At 40.0% G+C, this 22,447-nt stretch overlaps 1 protein-coding gene across 8 annotated transcripts in view; it reads left to right on the top strand.

Annotated features, from left to right (window-relative positions):
* The window catches only part of RAPGEF4 (Rap guanine nucleotide exchange factor 4), a 272,967-nt gene that overhangs the window by 213,987 nt on the left and 36,533 nt on the right, over nt 1-22,447 (top strand). For all 8 annotated transcript variants that reach the window (XM_045779703.2, XM_045779734.2, XM_045779717.2 and 5 more), the window contains 5 exons: nt 117-193; nt 629-775; nt 2,641-2,756; nt 7,988-8,076; nt 12,391-12,469. In XM_045779703.2, the coding sequence (XP_045635659.1) occupies nt 117-193; nt 629-775; nt 2,641-2,756; nt 7,988-8,076; nt 12,391-12,469 (508 nt within the window). The remainder of the gene's footprint in view (nt 1-116; nt 194-628; nt 776-2,640; nt 2,757-7,987; nt 8,077-12,390; nt 12,470-22,447) is intronic.

A 22,447-nucleotide genomic window follows, 5' to 3' on the forward strand; every position in this document is an offset into this window, starting at 1 on the left:
CCTTCTGGAATAAATGCATAATTCTGGGGACTTAAAAATGATGATTTGATAAGCTGTAATTTATATTGATGTGCTTCTATTCTTGTCATAAGTCTTTTCATCTTTTTTGTATCTAGTGTTTAACCAGGGGGAAGAAGGCACCTCCTGGTACATTATTCTAAAAGGATCAGTGAATGTAGTCATTTATGGCAAGGTATATATATCTTTTTCTTTTTGAAACTTTATTATGCTCCATTTACTAGTGTGGCTCTAAGTATTAACAATGCAGTGCTACAATTAAACTTGCAACAACATTGTTACTCAATGTAGAAAAGACATTATAGCATCTCTAATCATAGATTATCTAAATTATACTCAGTAAAATTGAACTTTCTGGGGCTCATCTCTTTAGAGATGTATACATTTAAAATAAATACATAAAATGTATACACTTAAGTTAGGCCACAACCCATATTACTCAATGAAAAAAAATAAAACGTAATGTAATTATGTAATTCTCCTTGGCATCCCTGGGTGCAGCCCATTTATACATACAGTGTGTGGGGGTAAGGGGATCTTGTGGTGTGAGGTGAATGGGTGTTGCTCAGAATCAGGGACCCTCTTCATCAGAATGTTCTGCTCCCTCCAGGGTGTGGTCTGTACTCTGCATGAGGGGGATGACTTTGGCAAGTTAGCACTAGTGAATGATGCCCCAAGAGCTGCTTCTATCGTCCTGAGAGAAGACAACTGCCACTTCTTAAGAGTAGACAAGGAGGACTTCAACCGGATCCTGAGGGTGAGTCCAACATGTGGCCGAGGGGCATCTCCTTTTTCCTTTTGCCAGACAAGCAAAGATTGGAGTGTGGTGTTCATTGAGCAGTACTGCAACAACTTAATGCTCTAGGAACAAAGAGCCTTGGTTACAGACCTGGTATGGTCACTGTGCTGGTGTGCGTTCTGGGATCCAAAAGGGGTATTCAGTAAAGCTGCAAATGTGGCGTGTGTGCTGGACCAGATAATTGTACACCACCCCTACCGGCCCATGAGAATTAAAGAAAAATAGGAATTGCCTTGGCCAAATGTCAAAGTCTGAGACGTTTCTCTTTGGCAATTCTAAGTTTGCCATTTTGTATCCTTTCCCACCTCACTTTCCAGCTTTTTCTCCATCCTAGACCTTCCTAGTCTCCACCTCTTGTCTCTTCCCAAATTTGAACCTTTCCCATATCATCACACCCTCTCCTAATTTATTGAGTGATTACATTTTAGCAGGAATTAACATCAGTCATGGTTACTAAAACCAAGCATTTTCATTTCAAGTGCTTTATGTCAAACTGATTCATACTAAAGGAATTTCAGACTTCAGCAGGTAGGTGAAGAATAATTGAGGTGATGGAGACATAAAACTGCACTTAGAATTGTCTCTGCCGATGGGCCTAATCTAAGCTTGTTAAAGTATTTGTGAGCATGGTGATGTTGAGAAGAGATGGTCCCTTCCCCACTCCCTACACACACACACACACACACACACACACACACACACACACACATGCAGCCCCTAGTCCCTTGGGAGGGTCGACCTAGCTTTGGCTGGTAAGCCTGATCGTGGCCTGCTGGGGATGATGACAATGTCCCATCCCGCAGGCCATCCCGCCCCAGCCTGAGTTCCCCCTAGGGTCACTTTATTCTTCCCCCTCTCTGCCTCTCCCAGCCCTCACATCTTTCTCTATCCTACCCTGAAGTCCTAAATGCAGTTTCTGTGCTTTCTGGTACATTTGGCATTACTCCCTGATGATTTACAATGTCATTCTCCATTCCTTATGTATGAACACCTATTCGTACATGGCCTTAAGCATTTGCCTTTGGCAGAAAATTTTCTGACAACAGAGTTTGTCTTAGGAATGCATTCTCTTAATGCAAATAAAGTTAAATTTAAAATTATACCATCGAATAATATAGGGAAAAATGCCTCATGGAATTTGACATGGTTCTTAACTGATGTCTTTTAAAATGGGGACCAAATGATGAGAGAAAAAGCACATTAAGATTTTTAATTTAACTGTTGAAATGACATTGAAATTTAAAAAAAAACTTTCGTAATTCTTTGAAGCTTACACACACAAGATTTCCACTCAGCCAAAAATAATTCTTTGAAAGAATCAGATTAGGATCATTATTGATACAGTTTATAAAATTAGCCAAAATAACCGAAAAATGTTTTTAATACATTTCAAACAGATTTAAAAAAAAAATAAACAGAGCCTTTTGATGAGAGAGAAAAGGTGCACACCTGTGAAAATGACACACCTTCAGAAGAAAGTCAGAATGCAAAACCTGCCACATAATTCTATAGGGATAAGTGACTTGCTCCCCTGTCTTCCCTCTATGCCACCCTCTCTGAAAGGTTTCTCAGAGCACAACCACACTCCTCTCTCCTCGGCTGTTTTTCTGAATCTGGGATAAAAGCAGAGTTTTAAAACCACATGCCTCAAACCTCATCTGGTCCTCTCTCTGACCATTCCATCCCTGACTTTCAAAATGACTTAATTTGTAGATGCAACAATTAGCATCACAAGCACCAAATGAGTTTCTGAAGCATTTGAAATTTTTTTCATTGTCTGAGAAAACAGCAGCATCTGTATGTGGTGTAATTTGTATTTACAGGACGTTGAGGCGAATACAGTCAGACTTAAAGAACATGACCAAGATGTCTTGGTGCTGGAGAAGGTCCCAGCAGGGAACAGGGCTTCTAATCAAGGAAACTCACAGCCTCAGCAAAAGTAGGTTTGCATCCAACACTGCAATTGCCAGACTATGATTAACCTTTTCACATGGTATCATCATTTCTACAATAGCATGCTCTCCTTTTTTGTGGAAGACGGCAGCGTGTGTGACTTTTTTCTCTCTATTGACTAATCACACATCTTGTGGAGTATAATGTATCCATTTCTGGCACTGCGTGGAGCGTGGTGCTGCCTGGAGTAATTCAGAGGAGACTGGTCCCCTACTCCACAGACGCTCTCTGTCTACGGTGTTCGGCTGTACTGACTTTGGAACTGAAGACGGGGAGAACAATGGAAATAGGAATGCCAGGCAGTGCAAAGGATAGGTAGGCCCCGAGGCGATGAGAACCTTTGGGATTTGAATTTCACGTGTAGGATTTCCCGAGAAGTGTTTTCATCTTACCCAAATGAGCATCTTTGCCAGAAACCCAGACTTCAAATATAAGACAGTCCAGAAGCATCCATGTGACCTTATCCATACTCAATCCTGCTAACATCAGAAAGAGATTTGCTTCCCACATCTCAGGTTCCCTGTCTAACTTGAACCTTTTTCAGATGTCTGTGTTCAGTTCCATCTTTTGTTGCAACTTCTTGCATAAGGCTGTTTTCCCCATCAAACGTACCAGCGTTCGAATAGGAATACAGGAGAACAAGGAAATGTAGCTTTAAGAAATTGTAGAAGATTGCAGAATCTTGTTTTTAAAGTAAAGATTAATCTTCAATCTTGGAATAATAAAAACACCAATTCTGTAGCTAAAGAAGTGTCACCAAATAGTATGTTGGAAAAGAATGCCTCCCAAGTAATTCTCCTTTGTTTGCAACAAAAATGGGGTGTTCCCTTTAATCAGGCTACTCACAGTAACTGATGAATTTTTACTGTTTAGACTGAAAAAGCCCAAAGCTCAGACATTTTCATCTGGATGAATCAACATATTTTTAAAGAAGGTGGGAAAAAATAGAATATTATTGAATAGCCATAATGTATTTTGCCTGTTCTATGTAATCCTTACAACAAACCCCTTTTAACAGATGGGGAAACTTAGGCTCAGAGAAGCAAGTTACTTGCCCAAGATTACAAAGCTTATAATGATAGAGCTGGCATCAGGTCCAGCTTGACCACCCCAGTGCTTTTGTGCCTTCGGTCATGAAGCTTACTGTAGCCAAATACAGTATGTAAGTACTGTTTCCTCAACACTATCACCTAAACTTTGCAGACCAATATATCTCAAAACAGACTATATAAAAAAACTACCCTTTCACTTACAAACCTATAAATTGCCATCCAGAATTCTTTATTATTTTTTTATTTTTTACTACTATCATTCTTAAAAATATTCTTACACAAATGTTTTCAGCAGTCATCCTTTCAGCCCACAGGGGATGAGAATGAAAACATTTTTTTATGTGAAGGTTAGGCCCCTCCCCATTGATCTTCCTTAGTGTGGTTAAACATATCTAGACCATTTTGGGGTGGTAATCCGCATTCCTTAATAGTGCCCAGATATCTCTGGAAATTTTGCTACCGGAAAAAGGAAGCCTTGAAAATTCTCCTTAACCTTGAAACATTTGACCAAGAAGCCCCTGGAGTCTCACTTCCTTCACCTCTTCATACCACGAGGGAATGATCAAAAGCGTTTGCTTGTTACGACATAGTCCATTCAGAGCGCCTTCCAAATATAGATTTTTTTTTTTTTTTTACGAAATCAAACTAAAGGGAACAGAAGAGGAGAAGCCCATGTATTCAATTTATTTTAGGCCTGGATCTGATTTCCGTTATATCTCCTTTTTTGTGTTCTGTGGACCAATCCAGATTTCTTATATAATTCAAAAACGTGTGCATGTTCACAGCAAACCATTTAAGAAATATCAGTCAGCACAAAATAATGCACTAGGCAAGATCAGCTCCCTGCAGACGAAAAAGCCATTCTCTCAAGGGGTCGTTTACCATGGTGGGCTTTCTGAAGCCAGACCAGAGTTAAAAGGGGGCACCATGTAAGTGAATTTTGGCCTGTTGTTCTGGATAACTTTGATAATATACCAACAATGATGTCTATGGATGGGCTTAAAACTTAGGAACTTTTAGGGCTTCTGTCTTTTCAGAAATCATCCTTTTTGAGCTCAAAGGGGGTCACCACATTGGTGCTGATAGTAATGTTATTTTTCTGATTCACTTTTCCTCTGAAAAATCCAGAACAGTTTTTTTATGTACACATTTTAAACTTCCAAAACTGCCTGACTGCCCAAGCCACTCAACTCTGAGAGTGATATTAAAACATCAATAGCAGGACAGTGTTTCTCATGATGAATAAACTCTCCGAAGCTCTCAAACATTTACCAATTTGAATATCTTCTGCTCTGTGGTTATGTGATTTTAGGAGGAAGTAGAGATTTTGAAGTGACTATTCCTGTTTTAGTTACTGTGTTGCTTTTCCTTAGACTATCAACCACCCAGTTGCTGAGCTCCATCCTGTTTGCAGAAAGATGGTCTCTTTTAGGCTCTCCTCTCTCCACATGTTTTATTATTGTTGTTCTAAGTGCTGATAGAAGTGTCCTCACTTCCAGACTTGGCATTTGGAAAAGATTTTCTGTCACAAGCTTAAAAGCCCACAGCTTGGAAAATGTAACCAATTGGGGTTCCCCTTAACTTGGACTAGAGTAGATCCTTCATGCAATAAACTGAAGAGAGCCATGCTGTCTGGTATTCAAGTCCCTCCATTTAAACAGAGGTCAAGCAGAGGGCGTCTGGCAGTGTCCAGCCTGACAAAAGCAATAACATGATGTTTCAGCCAAGCCCAGGGCTGCAAGATCACAGATGGCTACGTCTGGCCAGAAGCTACCTGGCCCTGCCTCTTGAGAGTTCCCTGCCCTAAAAGAGTGTCCACACCTGCACTGCCCTCTGTGGAGCTGGGAAGCGGGCTAAGGCAGCCCCAGGCTGTACCACTAGAGGGAGCCGTTGGTAGCAAAAAACAAGATTCCCTGGCGTCTGTGATTGACAAGGCGGACAGAGTTAGAGACGTTGCCTCTCTCTAATGAAGTGACAGTTTCCTATCTTGGCTTACCCCCCCCCCCCCATGTCTTTATTCTTTTTTGACCAGACATAATGCTCTAGCTAAGGAATGTCCAAACCAAGAACACCAGAACGTGACGCCAACCTGGCAGTTAAACTTCTGAGGAGGGAGCACATTTCAAACTGATTATCCGTTCTGTAGCCAGCTTTAGAGCTACAGCCCACTACCAACAGCTGCCGGGTGCCCTGGCAAGTCCCAGTAACTGGTGTTTGATCTAATGTATTGATACTCTAATTTAAATAAAACTTGTTTTCAGAAACAAACAAGTTCCCGTTCAGAATGAGCTTCAGGCACCTAGACATAGCCTCAGCCCCGAGCATCCTGGCACCCAGACGGAGCAACAGCACGAGAGGCACACTTGTGCTCCAAAGCCAGCCCAGCTCACAGCAGAGATCTGCCCTTAGTAACTCTGTGACCACAGGTCTGCTGCCTCCCCTTGCCGAGCAGCTTCCCCATCTGCAGAGTGAAGATCATATTTAACTAGCAGGAATAAGCACGATGACACTGTTCAGTGCCCACTTAGCTGTTTGGGGTGCAGTAAATACTCCATAGATGCTGATGCCCTCTCCAACCCAGTTCCTTATTTACGGAGTCAGATGCTACTTATCTTGCAGCTCATCTGGTGAGCACGACCTGAGAATCATGTATTTCAGGAATTATTGAAGGAACTCAGCAATTTTCTCCATTTATGTGTTCAAAGTCATTATAGATATACCCTATCCTTTCCTCGAAAAGACAAGAGGAAAAACCCTTGTCTTTTGCCTTATTTATTTGGAGAAAGGAGTGATACTTTTGAGATTAAAATCAATTCTTTATTATTCTATTCCCCCTTTCCTCCTCTAGGCTCCAAAGCCAGGTTTCCTCAAAGATGTAACTCTTCGGCTTCTTTCTGGTCCTCAGTGCACACACACACTCGCATGTACACACAGAATAGTTTTGACTAATGGTCACCTTACCTTTCGGGGAGCCTGCATTTGCTACCTCGTTCAGTCCCAGGCTCGCTCTGCTCAGTCTGTGTTTTCTCGTGCACAGGGTTATATGTTGGATTGCCTCTTCTATACTCCTTCAGGCGGGAGGTAAAGACCTTGAGAATTAATCTTGGGATCTCAACATACTTCCTGCAAGGTCTCAAACAGGCAAGGAAAGGGTGTTGGCGAGGAGACAAAGAAACCTGGGTTCTCCTGGAGCTGAACCACTGCTTTCTGAACATAAGAGAGTTTTATTTTCATTATTGTTTTTCTTCCCGTCATTTGCTCTAAGTGAAATCCCGAGTAAAAAAGCAAAGTCTGAGTTTTAGAATAGGATCACTCAGATCATCTTAATGTATTTTGCCTGTAGTTTTCATTCACTGTTTCGTTGCCATCTTTAATATGACTTTGAAATAACCCACATTCAGTTTAAAACATAAATCTTGTCCTGTGGATTGATGAAACCCATGGATGGATCTTCTGAAATAATAACTGACACCCCCACCCCCAAAATTATAGATATTTGACAGTAAAATAAAGTCTAGATTTTCTACTGTTGATTTATTTCCTATTCAGATGCTACTGGAGTTTGTTTGCTCATTGGTGTTTAGGGTTTTGTTTTCCTTTCCCTTGTTTTATTCTTAGCTGTGTTTCCAAAGCACATACCAGTGTACAGTTGGGAAAGACAGAGCATTCCAGAAATAGGCAGGGGAATCCAATGTGGGACTGAGATTTTGCTACAAATAACCCATATATGGATAACCTAATTTACTGTCACTTCCCCTCACCATCTCCCCCTTCCTGACCTGAGCTGCCCTGTGATTTACATGTTCCTTTCCATTCCCCTTGGAGCAAGGCTGAAGTTTCTCAGTTCCCAGCCTGTGAGAGCCACTCTCCAAGTTTTCTTTAGTTCCATGTAGGGAAAAAAGAATAATGTTTTAGTAACTACTTCAGTTTATGGGGGTTTTCTTCATTGCCTTCCTGTGTGGCTTTTGCAAGGTACATGGTCTCTCTTACCATAAGGAGAATATGGGCCCTAAGTTAAGTCATTATGGTTCTCTGGGACTCCAAACATGAATACATGAAAACCAAATACAATAGAAAACACAAAAACCTTAGATATGTAAAAAGTTATTCATTAATGATTTGCCCACTTTTAGAAAAACTAATGATGTTTTTATTTCTTATCCAGGTATACTGTGATGTCAGGAACACCTGAAAAAATTTTAGAGCACTTTCTAGAAACAATACGCCTTGAGCCAGCTTTAAATGAAGCAACAGGTAAACCCTGAGAACCGTTTTGTATGTCCGTTAAATCCATGCAGAGCACTGTAAAAAAAAAAAAAAAAAAAAAAAAATTCCTGAATTCATTCTCAGTGTGTGTAGCTACACAGTTTCAGAGGGGAGTTATGTGTATTAACCTTAGAGAGATTCCCACGTGGCCAAGTCAGGGAGCAATCCTTCTGACCCTCCTCTGCCCACTCCAGTTCTGGCTGTCCTTTGTAGATGGCGCAGACTTGTTCATGCATATTAGGAATAGCCTTCCGTAGACATCCATTTAGGTTATCCTATCTGTTGCCATAAGGATTTGAAGCTGTCTCGCTTGTTCCAGCTGAGAGTAAAATGGTTCTGTCTGTGGTTGTGGATTCTTAAGCTGCCCCAGGATGTCACTGAACACCACCACCTGTGTTCGTCTGCTAGGACTGCCATAACAAAGGACCGCCACATGGGGGGCTTAAACAATAGAGACGTATTGTCTGAGAGTGCTGGAGGCCAGAAGTCCAGGATCAAGGTGACAACAGGGTTGGCTCCTTCAGACGGCCGCTGCGGGGGAGAATCTGTTCGTGCCACTCTCCCAGCTTCCCGTGGCTTGCCGGCAACCCTTGGCATTCCTCGTTCTGTAGATGCTTCATTTGGTCTCTGCCTTCATGTTCTCATGGCGTTTGCCCTGCCTCTTCATGTAGCCTGCCCTCCGTACATCTGCCTTTGTGTCCAAATTTCCCCTTTTCAGAAATGATACCAACTCGTACTGGATTGGAGCTCACACGAATGACCTCTTCTTAACTACATCTGCAAAGACCCTATTTCCAAATAAGATCACATTCTGAGGTATTGAGGGTTAGAATTTCAACATCTTTTTCAAGGGGGGAAACATTCAGCTCATCATACTGCCTTACAGTGAACCAGACCTCTAGATTAAGACTCAGAGATTTGCGGATGAATGAGATGCATTTCACCACTGAACTACATGTTCAGAGTTACGATATTGTTCTCCATTTCAGTTACCATCTCGTACGTGACTTTGGAACAGCACGAATTTAACTTAAAAAAAAAAAAAGAAAAATCCTGTGTTACTGTCTCAGAATAATAGGCTACTATTTTAAGCACACCGAGCCCATAGATGAACATTTATCACTAAAAGAAGTTCAAAGATTTATCTCAAATACTTAGTGATAGTTCAAAGCCCAGTTCCATCCCCTTTGCAATATACTCAAGGTAAAGTCATCATTATTATTATATACCTCTGAAAAATATTTTGCCACTGTTTTACGTCTTATTTTATCTCCTTATTCCAGCTTCTCATTTTATAAACAGATTATCAGGTTTGTTTTCATGTAGCAAATTACTTGGGGAGTAGTCTATATAAAAGCCAGGATCTCTGACTCCAAAAAGTAGTCATTTTCAGTTCAATAGTTGTTGAGTATCCTGGTGGGCAGACACAAAGCTGGGTCCTTTGGGCTAGGCAAGGTGAACAACAACAACAAAAAAAAACAAAAACCAACAACAACAAAAACCACCCTCCTGTCCTCAGGAAGTTTATAACCTGCTAAAGGACAGAGAGGGATGTGCAAATAACTTGAACATTAAGGCAGAATGTGGTCAGTGGTTCAGGAGGGAACTAGCTGAGGGGACCAGGCAAATAGGCTTTGAAGTGGCCTGCAGGAAGCCGGAGGCTAGTAACGAGAGACTGGGTACAAAGCCTGCCGTGTGGAAGGACCGCATTAGTACTGACCTAGAAATGGGCAAGGAGGATGAAGTGGTCTGCTTCTGCCAGATTACCATATATTTAAGTGGGAGGAGGAAAGTAAGGTCTAAGAATTTGACTACAGATCTTACAGGGTCTCAAGTGCAAAGCTAAGTAAGCATTGGGGAATGGTTAAAGATGTCTGAACAAGAAGAATGTGAGAAAAGCTTTTTTTGAGACAGGAAACCCTCAATGGACCCATTAGAAAGGGAGTCCTTGCTTCTAGGAGACATACATAAGCCCAACTAAACCAAATTTCTACCTGGAATCAGGGAAAATATAACTGGTCTTTTCCCTCTGATTACTATTTGCCCAGAATGTGTGATTGTCTAGTGCAAGAAACAGCATCTTCTGTAAAGTGAATATTGATTGAAAAGAAAGAATCTGGTACATTAGAGACTATGGCATCTAAGGAACAATCTGTAAGATCTTTACTACACATGAAGAACAAATATATCCTTCCTTTTAAAGTCACCTCTAACAGAGGTGGGGACTAGATTATTGCTTCTTCAGAAACTGAAGCCTAGAGATCAGTGCATTCTGTGGCTGGCATGGAGAATGATTCCTGACCCTTCCATTTTTGTTGTTAGAATGAGGTTAACATCACAATGTAATATCGAACTTCATTCTCTGCATTTTATTTATTTTTTTAATGTTTTTTTATTATATTATGTTAGTCACCATACAGTACATCCCCGGTTTCCGATGTAAAGTTCGATGATTCATTAGTTGCGTATAACACCCAGTGCACCGTGCAATACGTGCCCTCCTTACTACCCATCACCGGTCTATCCCATTCCCCCACCCCCCTCCCCTCTGAGGCCCTCAGTTTGTTTCTCATAGTCCATAGTCTCCCATGTTTCATTCCGCCTCCTGATTACCCCCCCCCCCCTTTCTTTATCCCTTTCTTCATTTTTCTGATTCTGTTCTTCTTACAAGTAATGTTCATGGTTTGGAAATAAAGAACAAATCAGTACCTTTCTCATCATCAAAAATATGAATGTTCTACAGAGTCATCCTGGACACTCAAAGTAACCCTAGTATAGGTCCACAAAACATGGGTACAGTAGAGTGGGAGACCTTGGCATTTCTGGGTTTATAATACAGCAAGAAATGTTGGAGTTGACAGTGAAACTGGTTTTCATCATAGAAATGAACACCCTGGGTCAGACAGTACATTCTCTTAATTTACCAAAACATCTGTTTTCTGCCTAAGACCCATTAGTTTCCTAAACTTTTTACTTCTATGACCAGCATTAGTCATTGAGTGACTTGAGAAATTATTGTCTAGTAGGAAATGATTTTTTAAATCAGTTCTCAAGAGTTACTGCCTATGAGCAGAGAATGAGAAAGCCACATTGAAATGAGGGTGCTGGGTGGTTACCATGCTGGTGACCAGCTCACCAGCCTTGCAGTCACTTACTCAAATCTCTGCTTCAGTAAAGTTTAAACTACTGTGTAGCATAGTTCTTCTGGGACTGTTATAAGCAGGCATTACCCCCCCATCCTCAGAGAATATCTAAAATTTATAACGGTGACCCTAGAGGTTAAACTTAGACAAAGCCAAAGTCCTTTTGTACTTAAGGGGAAAAGTTCCATACAACTTGTCTGGCACATTCTCGGTTTCTTCTCTGGGACTGAATAATGGGACTAAAATAGGTGGTAACACCAAGTGACGACAGTGTGGGATTACACTCGTCACTTATATGTACATGAGTCTAATGGTGTCATGTGACTTGATAGGGGTGTTAGCAAACAGGATGGTGGTGATCATATTGTCAATGTAAATGTATCAAATCAACACGTTGTACACCTTAAACTTACACAATGTTACATATCAGTTATATCTCAATTTTTAAAATATAAATTCATTTTAAACATAGACATTGGAAATCTAATATAGTCAATTAAAATTTTTACATTTCTTACCATTTTCTATTTGAAAAGTGACAAGTTTCCCAAAATCTCAGCCACCGTCTTAAGGTGCCAGAGAGCTTTTGTTTTGTTTTGCTTCAGTTACTGCCCCTAGCCTTTAGCTTGTCCTTTTTTTTCCCCCTGCTTTTATTTCCTTTACCAACTTTCTGCTCTTATCACCTCCTTTCTCTAGAATTCCATTGTCTGCTCATCTTTCATTGCTCCCTATGGAAACAAGGGGTGGAAAAGACATAAAGGAAAACAGAGATGTTGACAAAAGATATATAGTGTAAGACAGACAAAGAAATGACTATGTGTGAATCCTGCACATGTGGAAATGCCCATGGGTAGCTCTTTAATTATAGGTATTTTTTAATATACATTGTGGCTAAGGTGACCAGCACTGTTGGTAAAGCCCGTCTCTTTTTAAAATACTATACTTTTTGTTCACTGTCCTAAGACATTGAGTTTTGATCTCAAGCTTGTGAACGTTATTATTTTTAGATGCAGTGCCTCTATGTACAGTAAAACCACAATCCCCCAAGCCAACGCAGAAGAACCATCGACCAAGAACAAATGAATAGATACTCTTGCTTTTCTAAAGATTTCTGCAAAAACCTAATTTCTTTTTCTGCTTTGTTTTTCTCCCCCTGCAGATTCCGTTTTAAATGACTTTGTTATGATGCACTGTGTTTTTATGCCAAATACCCAGCTTTGCCCAGCCCTGGTGGCCCAATATCCTTTTGTGGTTTAAAGTCTCTATTCCCTTGAAGATACCCCACATCTATCTGGTCGTTATCTCATTTCATTCTTTGAAGGTAAGTCATGGCCCAGGCAAGGTCATGCCCTCCACCTTTGTCAAACTGAAACACCCGAAGTTTTCCCCTCGGTGTAGACTCCAGCCCTCTCCAGTAGGTTTTGTCATGCCGCGTGTAAGGATCTCCTTCCCATTACCTGTGTAGAGAAATGTGAGCCAAGTAACCTCAGGAAGGTGATACAGACCTGGGAGACAGGCTAAAGAAAGTTATGGAGAAGAGTATTCTTAGAGAGTATTCATAGGGACAGTTCCCTAACCTTGGAGACAGGCTCTGTACCTCCACAGGGTATCTGACAGCATGGCCCCAGGCCCACCTGTGCTCTTCCTCCAAGCCCCAGTATTAATCCCTTTGCACATAAATACAGGTGACCATGATGGGGTAGCTTTTCTTTCACATCTGGCCTAGTCCGTCCTCTCCTCCAGATACAAATATATTCCTTCATTGCCATTTTTATTATTATCACACTGACTGAAGTCACACAAACCTGGAAATTCTAATGGCAGTTCCCCTGGGCAGCTGGAACGCTGAGTTTGTTTGAGGCAATAGTCTATCGAATTGACCAATTGGTACATAGTATCTGGCACAGAAAAACCATTCAGAAAATCGAGCTAAAAAAAACCAGTGAATGTTATTGAGTTACACCTTCAACTTCAGGGGTCATGTGAAGGTATATTTTCCAATTCTGCTTTATTTTTAAAGCAGCAAAAATTTAGACCCCCAAACACTTTGGCTTTTTGAGTAGTTAAATCTATTGAAGGAGAATGGCTTTCTTTTTCTCTGAGCAATCCAATCAACGTTGCATGTTTTTCTTTTGCAGAATTATAATTGCCTTACCTGCTTCTCATTTTCTTGTTCACTCATAATTCTCTTTGAAGTCAACAGAATGTGTGAGGATGGGAGATTTGAGTTGAATGTGTTATTCAGAAGGAACTGCAAGAGTGAGATTTGGGTGTTTATTTGCCTGGAAACTATCTTTCCAAGTAATGACAGCTTAATGAGACTCACATATATTATATATTCTTTCTGGCTTATATTCAGTTTTTCTCAAGTAAAGTTAACACATTCAGGATCTCTCTGTGCTCTTTTAACTCCATGCATGGTAATCGTTATTTGACCTTTGAGATTTGTTAAAAGGAAAAATAAAAGCCACCACTGTGTTTGGACTTTTTTCCCCAACAGTTAGCATGTTGATAAGGTTAAGGCAAACAAAATACAAAGAAGAGCAAGGGAGTATAGCTGGCCACATCGTGCCATCTTTACAAATAGAAACCCAAGCCCCAGGCTTCTTGGTTTTTGCAAATTCTGCTTTCTTCATTTATTAGCTTGTTCTCCTTTAGAGCTGATTGAGAACACTCATATCACTGATCTCTGTTTTTAAACTAGAATCTCCTAGAGGTAAAATCCATGCTATGTCCAGGTGTAGGGAAAATGGTAGTGGGAGGAGGAGAGGAAGTGAGGAAGGTGAACAGTGGAATCAAGGGAGGCTGGTGATATCCAATCCTGATTCTTTTCTCAGTAGACGGAGGGAATCCAGGATGGCTGGGTGTCATCTAAACTACCTAGTGCCCTCAGGTCACCTCCCTCATACTTGGCCCTAGGAGAAGTTAGATTCTCTTCATTGCTCTATTTTGAATCAAGTCTCTATGTGTCAGGTGCCTTGCTAACAGCATTGACTCATATTATACTACTTTATCTTACAGGTGTCTCTTGGGTTAGTATTAGCTTTATTTTATGAATGAGGATTCTGGGACTTGAAAGCAGTGGAGTGACATGCCCAAGGCAAGTGGCAGGGTCAGGATTCATCCAGGTCATAGGATTCCAAGCCTGAAGTGTGTCACCTTTTTCCTTCACAAATTATTTCTTTAAGAGCTTATCCTTTAGAGTTTAAGAACATTTCTTGACAACATACTGCATGACACATGTTTATCTGTGTTTCAGTTGACTAAAACCAAAGTAGGCCTAACTTGTTGAAACCGAATAAATGAAATGTTCGGTAGAATTTTTCTCAATCGTGGACATATTCTGTTTCTGTGCTAGACCAGTATCTGCTAGCCCTGAAATTCACTATTATGACTGAGGAACTGATTTTGTAATTTTACTTAATTTTCATTAATTTAAATTTAAATAGCCACGTGTGGTTTGTGGCTACCATACTGGACAACATACGTCTAGTCCTTAGATACTGGGAACCTAGGAAGGTCATCCCGGGGATGCCAGAGGCTTACCCTGCTGCAGGAGAGCAAACAGAATATGCTGAGGACTCAATTTTCAGTTCCCCTTTCTCTCTAGGAACATGTTATGTGGACTTCTTGTATAGGCTGTGTTTTTTCGGTCATTAGTAACATAAACCAACTGTGACTGTCTTAAGGAATATAGGAATTCCTCAGAGGGATATGGGGTCACTCAGAGAATTGAAGGAATCCTAGAAGAGAAAGGGGCCTCAGGGGCAACAAGTAAAGACCCTGCTTTTGGGGCAAATCTGCTCGAAGCATCCTGGGCCCTCACCTGATTCCCACATCCCTAGGAAGGAGGGTGTAGTTGGCCTAGCTATCTTGGTCAGAGGAAGGCAAAACACTTTACCAGACAGTCCCCCAGAGACTGTCTGTGAAGAAAAACAGAGAAAGTGGAGAAATAGGTGATGAGCAGACAAAACAACAGATACACATAAACTGCTTAACACCTCGTGCACAAACGGCGGGAGAAATAATGTAAAGCTGAGCGAGTGGGTTACCCCCATATTATGAACATGAGATAAGGGATAGTAAAATACTTAACCCTGTTCCATTAAAGTACTCACATTAAAGTGAGTTGCTTTGGCTGAGTGTTTTCAAAGTACTTAATATCTGTGACTGTGCCTAGCAGCCCTATGAAGAAGTCAGTACTTTCATTGCTCTTTTTCCAAATCAATAAACGAGGATAATGAAAAATTATGATTTGCTCAGAGCAAGGTAATTACTAGTACAGAAAAGATTTGAGCCCTGAGCCACTGACACCTATTTCTGTCCTTAATCCACATTGTATGTCACCTTCAATTTTGCTTTTAACACAGAGGAAGATGGTAGAACTCTGTTTAACATTAATATTTCAGGCCTTTTATGTGCTAATGAGAGAAAATCTCTATTCATTAGATATGCTTGGAACACGATTTCACCTGATGAATACAAGTGCTTTCTAATGAGTTTTTTAAATTATATTTGTTCAATTTCTGTACTTTTCATCTTCAGTTTCTTTAATCTCTTTAAAATTTGCACTTAAAATTCAGTTCAGTTTTCCACTGGTTTTTAAAAGAAAAATAAAACCACCTATAACCCTGTCAGGTATTAACATTGTTAACATTTTGGTTTGTATCCTTCCAGTCTTTTTTCTTCACATGTAGATATATATTTTTAAGTATAACAATAGAATCATACTGTAAGTAATTTTGTATGCTTTGTCACTAAAAAAAATTTTATGAATTATCTTTCTTTGCCATTAAATACTTCTCCACACTTTTTTGAAAGTATAGGTATCTTATGTAAGTGAGATTATGTTGTATATGCCTTTTTGTAGTATGTTCTTCTTCACTTAATAGTGTGTTGTAGGTATCTTTTCAGACATATATATGTATGTTTATATATATAAATGAAACTACATCTTTTTTTCCAGTTAATTCCATAAACTCTTATTAAACGCCATGTGTCATATGTTCTGGGCAACAAGGTGACACAGATGCATGAGAAAAACGTGCTATCATTTTTGTTAACTCACAATAGTATATGGTAGATATGTCATAATTTGTTTTCTTAGCCTCTTCCTATTGGATATTCACATTTTTTTTCAAATGTTTTTTCCTCTAACAAACACAGTGGGATGAATCAATATCCTTCCAGCTAAATCTTTGCCCACATATATGATCATTTCCTTACTTTAAAAGTAGGCAAGGAGTATGTAATATTTTAATGTTTTCGATGTTTACTACAGCATTGCTCCCCTGTTGTCTTAATTATGTGTTTTGTGATTAAACTCTAGCATATTCTTATTTGTACAAATGCATGCGGGTCTTCAGTAAGTGATCACAACTAAGTTAATGTTATTTTGAATTTTAATAATTACATCCTTGATTTGGAGCATTTTCACATCATTTATTTTGTCTTTCCAGCACCCAGCCCCCACATGTGAGGCATAAAAAGGACGGGTATGATATTTATTTCATTTTATATGTGGAAGAAATCAAGGCACAGGGAGCCAAGTGATCACCTAAGATTACACATATTCTGGCAAATGTTTGGAGACTCCAGCTCCAAACTCCATGTTGCACTAAATAATTCCAGTTGCCGTGGACATTGTCTTTGCCATCAGTGCCATCTCAGGGGGTCAGTCTAGCTACTCAGTAATTGGCTGCCCTTGGCCATGGTTTGTTCTCGGATTGCAGGCCCAAAGTAGACTGAGATTCAAAGAAAGGCTTCCTGGGGCTTCTAGGTAAAAAGCTCTCTCAACATTTAAGAAAGAGAGCGGGAAGCCTATAGCCCCAATTGCCAGTGACGGCCTTTTCTTATGATGACTAGGGGAGTACGTCCTATGACAAAGCTGAAATGCATGGAGAGTCAGAAAAAAAATGGGTCTGTGATGGCATCATTGCACTTGTACCACTCCTGAAGCTTACCCTGCCAAAGATTCCTTGTTATGTCAACAACTACAGGTTGTTGTCATTCAGGACAGATTGTCATTACAGCTGAAAGAATCTTAAGTGATCAATGGCTTATATTTAAATTTGTAAAAATGTAAATACAGCAATAATTTTGGCCAAGTATTTTTTCTTAGTATCTTAATTTCTTTTGGCTTAGTATACACAAATTCTATGCTTTTGGCATGGAAAGAATTTATTTCATTTCTTGAAGCAAAGGGGAAAAAATAGAACACAGATTTGCCACTAAGTTTTAGCTAAAACTACCTCTATATATATTGTGTCCCTTATACAGAGACAAAGCACAACAGCTTCCTTTACTGAAGAGGCAGGCCTCCATCATTTATTTCTCTGTAAAACTGGCCTGGGATGTTCTCTTTATAAGTTGACTGGGGTCCCTAGGAGGAACTTTTATCAAAATTTGCTTTTCTTGTGGATGATTTACAAAACAGCATCAGGTTCTTATTCTCTAGATTAAGCCAAGTTTGTAGGAATATTATTTAGCTGTCTAAGGAAAATTGTCAACTTAGATTTTGTTGAAGCCTAATTTTACCATTGCAGTCCCCCAATTGTTTCTGTAAGTGTTTAATCTATATGTTACCATGAAAGCAATTTAGTTCTGCAGATATGCGACTCGAGACATTATTTCCAATAAGGAAGACTTGGTTTGATGATGATATGATGTGATCGTGGTGTCCTCTTTCTCAGAAAATGACCGTATTATCAGATATTCTACAAAGTATTTTATATTTATATTCTACAAAGTATTTTCTCAGCCTCATATCAACACTGTGGGATGTGTTCTCTTTTTACATTGAAGGAGTGAGACTGGGCAGATATGTAATTTTCCCCAAGTTCCATAGCTAGTGTTAGGACAGTAGTGGGTTGAACCCAGCAATGGGTTGTTAGTCTATGTCCTAGTTCTCTACTGTGAATACTAGCCCCTGAGTTAAGACTAAAAAGAATAGCCAAGAACTAGAAGCTTCTTCTGAGCAAGAAAATGGGAGGCACGTGAAGAAAAATGACAGCGCAGAAAGCGGACTTGGGAGCGTCAAGTTCACAGGCTCACAAAGGAGCAGCTGTGTGATGGGAATAGCATCACAGTTAAACCCAGAGAGGCCAGGTCTTATGGAAAGTTCCCAAACCACCCATTTAAAAGATTTCACATTATTTCCAGGGGGCGGATCAATAATGATGATGGTGGCTAACCCTTGCTGAGCACTTAATATGCTTCCGATACCGTTCTACATGGTTTACCAATAGTGTCTCATCTCATCTTTAACAGCAGTCCTCTGACGTTTACTGGTGAAGAGTCTGAGGCTCTAAATGGTCAATTAACTGACCAAGGGTCTCACGGTTTGTAAGTAGGGAAGCCGGGATATGAACCCAGGTGGTCTAATTCGAGAACTTGCCTTCCAACTCACGCTGCAGGAAGGAAGGGATAGATTTGGTACTCAGGATGCTGGGATGCTCCATGAAGGCGAGCAGGGTAGTAAAGAGGCCCCATAACAGTGGGAAAAGCACAAACTCTGAAGTCAGAAGACCTGTGTTTAAGACGTGCGTCTTACAGACGGTATTACTCGGCTATTATCTTTAACCTTTCTGAACCGCGTCTGTATACTAGGGGTAATTATACCTGTCTTGCCCAGTTCATCAGGTTGATGTGAGGATCAAATGAGGCTATGTGTGTGAAAGTACGTTATAAACCTTTAAGCCCCATATAAATAATGCCCCATATAAATACATTATTGTACCATCATGAAAGGAATATAGCATAATGTAAAGAATATACCAAAGCTTTGTCTAGTCAGTGGGCAGATGACCCCCAAAGTTTGTTTTCAGCTGCAAGCAGAGATCTTGTATGCAAAGCAGGGCTTAAAAAACAACAACATTGAAGAGTATCAGTTTGAATGTTGATAAGTGTTTTATAAATAGCTGCATAATTAGCATGTACTTACTGCAAAAAGTATACATAATATTTTATTCCCTGTTGTAGGCTATAATGAATCTGCTACCTCTCCGTCCTAGGAGGTTTTCACTTACTTTCCCCATGATAATTTTAATACGTGGAACCATTATTAGCTGAATTAAGAATAAGTAAATGAGCAGTAAAAAAAAAATACAGAAAAATTACAGGTGCCTGTGGTGAGTAAGATAATAACTAGGTAAAAATATATGAAATAATTACAGTGTTTGAACGGCAGAGCCGGCATGAGGAAAATGACTCAATGGAATATTAAGCCTGCTGTTGGCGGGGTAGAAAGACTGTAGCCTCCACCGTGGCCTTCGCCTCTTCAGCTCCTCAGCCCTGATCCTCATTGAAAGCAGGTCCAGTTTGTCCTCAGTCACATTTGTGTGGTGCCGAAGGTACTGGTCCAATTCGACAAAGATTTAGTTGTTCTGAAAGTCTGTGCTCCTATAGAATAAATGCCCGGTAACTGAAAGATTCTCTTTCAAAGATGCACCCGATGTTTGGTACTTGTGTGGACTTAGTCCTCCTGATGACATCGAGTATGAGCTTCCTTAGAACGTATCCACCATCTGTATTTGACATCTTGACAAAACAGAATTTCAGGTAATTTAGATAAAGGCTTTAAAGAGCTGTGATGTTTGTTTATTTGTTTTAGGAAACTGGGTTATATATAGCACTCCAAACAGAGTAATTGAATTAAGGTAACCAGTCAATCAACAAACATTTGAGGCTTTTTATGTTTCCCATTCCTGCTGTTAAGGATTCTGATTTAATGCTCCCAGATGGTGAAAAATCTTATTACCATAACAAGAGAAACCTCAAGTTAGGATTTGAATCCTCTCGAATGTTTGGTTAATAGTGGTGAGTCACTGCTTTTTTTTTTTTCCCTAAGTAAATTCGATGCCTAATGTGGGGCTTGAACTCACAGCAAGAGTCGCATGCTCCCCCTATTGAGCCAGCCAGGCACCCCCAAGCTACTGCTTCCTAAATCAGCAGGTACCAAGCGAAAGCACTGGCTGAAACTATAGCAGTGAGGATCTGGTTCAGACGTTAGCGACCCTCTGCCTTCCTGACTATCAGATTGTCAGGCAGCTGCGGCGGTTAATGCTTGAGTTTTCTGTATGTGCTTTGTCTTCTTTGAGGATTTTTGGGGATCAATTTCTGCATCTCAGACTGACTTCCCCATTATCCAGTAAACTTCAAATCACCTAATTCTGCTGCATAATATATTTAGCATGAATATTAATATCAGACAAAATGTCACAACAGAGACAGGTAAACACTGTACAGAGGAGAGAGATAAGAGAACTGAGTTCTAATCCCAAGAATTCCATTGATAGATTTGGAAAAATCACTTAAACTCATTCTATCTCAGTCTCCTTCCCTCTGAAATGGTGGAGTTGGAGATACAATCAAAGGGCTTTTGCAGCTCACAGATTCTATGATTCTGTGAATCATCTGAAATCCACTCAGTGTGTCAGTGATGACTTTGGACATTTTGACCATTAAGGCCATTTCTTAACTGTATTTAAAATAAAAATTCTGTGAATATTCTAGATTCTTTCACAGACGTTTGTCTAGCACTTTATGAGAAACCAGAATCCTGTTCTCTCTCTGCCTTTGTTGCCATGCATTCAGGCAGCCATATTGCTTCTTACCTGAACCCAACTGTCATGACATCAGGAGTCATGGCCATGTTTAATACGTGTATTTCCTTATCATTTGACAAAAATCACTGTATTATGATGTATTTTATTTTCTCTCCTAACTGCACTTAACATAGACATTAGCCCGGTATATATTTCAGAGAGTGTTGTTCAAAGTATCTTGGGGGGTTGGGGGGAGGGAAGTATCTTATGTATGTGGTATCCATTGATCATCCTTTCTAAATTGTTGCTTGCCCTGGAGAAGAGCTAGGTTTGTATTCCCATGAGATTTTCTCCATCAAGTGGTTATTAATGCATTGTTCTGGTTTTAGCCAAAGAAGGTAATAGTTTCTGCAACCTTCCTGAAGTGTTCGGATTTATGATCAAACTGTATTTGAAATGTCACTCTTTTTAGGTTTAATTGTTTTACATCATATTGAGACAAGGGATCTGGTAGGATGTTATTTCTCACCCACCCCCACCCCCACTTTGGCTGCTGTCTGAAGGGAATATAGTTTTTCCCTCTCTCCACCTTTTTTATAAGAGTTAAATAAAATCTTAAAATAAATCACATAAATCTTCTAAAAGCTGGGGAAAGTGTTATGGGAATCAGTAGAAGCACCAACACCTCATCTATAACCATTTCAGGTATCATCAATTACATAAAGTCTTCTTTGTGTCCCTTGACAATCTGATTCAACACACTGTTCAGGAATGGAACAGTATATGTTGCCTATGGAGGGGCAGAATCCTTGAGCACATGCTTGGATTCAGCTTATAAAAGTACCATTACCACCACCTCCAATAACATCTGTAAGGGGAAAATGAGACTTTGTGAAACAAATCAGTGCTTCCTTTTATTTTTCCAGAGGCAAAAACACTTAACTTTCATGAGAAAAGAAAGCAAGCCTTATTCCAGTCCCTCTGGATTTGGTCATTGCTGGATCCCAGGAGCCTGGGGAGCTATTCATTAAGAACAGAGGACACTCAACTCTGGTTTAGATACTCGTCAGCTCTGGGAAACTTAGAACTTAGGCAAAAAAAAAAAAGTGGAAATAAGAAAGAAAGAAAGAAAGAGAGAGAGAAAGAAAGAAAAAGAAAGAAAGATCTCTTTCTCATCAGAACTTTTGCTTCCCAGACGCAGTCATTCTCAATGATTTCATGAACCAAAGCACTAACATCCAGTCACTGTTGGGGGGTGTGGGGTGGCAACAATGGGAAGAGCCCTGCCTGGGTTTATAAGCCCTACCATTTATTCACTGAACAACCTCAAGCAGATCTCTTCTTTCTGTTTCATCTGTAAGTATTTATAGAGAGCATTATATGATCATGTGAGCACATGGAGCATATTTATTACAAACTATAAAGCTCCACACACATTTATAGTGTTATCATGTTAATCCTTCCAATTGTGTGTTCTGTCTTTCATTGTAGAAAAAAGACAGATTTCCCCTATAGGAAAGAAGTCAAGAAAAATCTCTGTCCTGACCCACAGAGATAATATAAATTTAGTATCCTATCCTAAGGCCTTATAGATTAGCCACAGGTGTGCTGCTGATATCACTGTATCCAAGTTACAAGTGTTTGCATTGCTTCTTGAGTCCAAGTCAAGAT

Source organism: Ursus americanus, chromosome 1 (genome assembly GCF_024610735.1).
Source record: "Ursus americanus isolate L20-20 chromosome 1, mUrsAme1.1.p, whole genome shotgun sequence".
Classification (NCBI taxonomy): Eukaryota; Metazoa; Chordata; class Mammalia; order Carnivora; family Ursidae; genus Ursus; species Ursus americanus.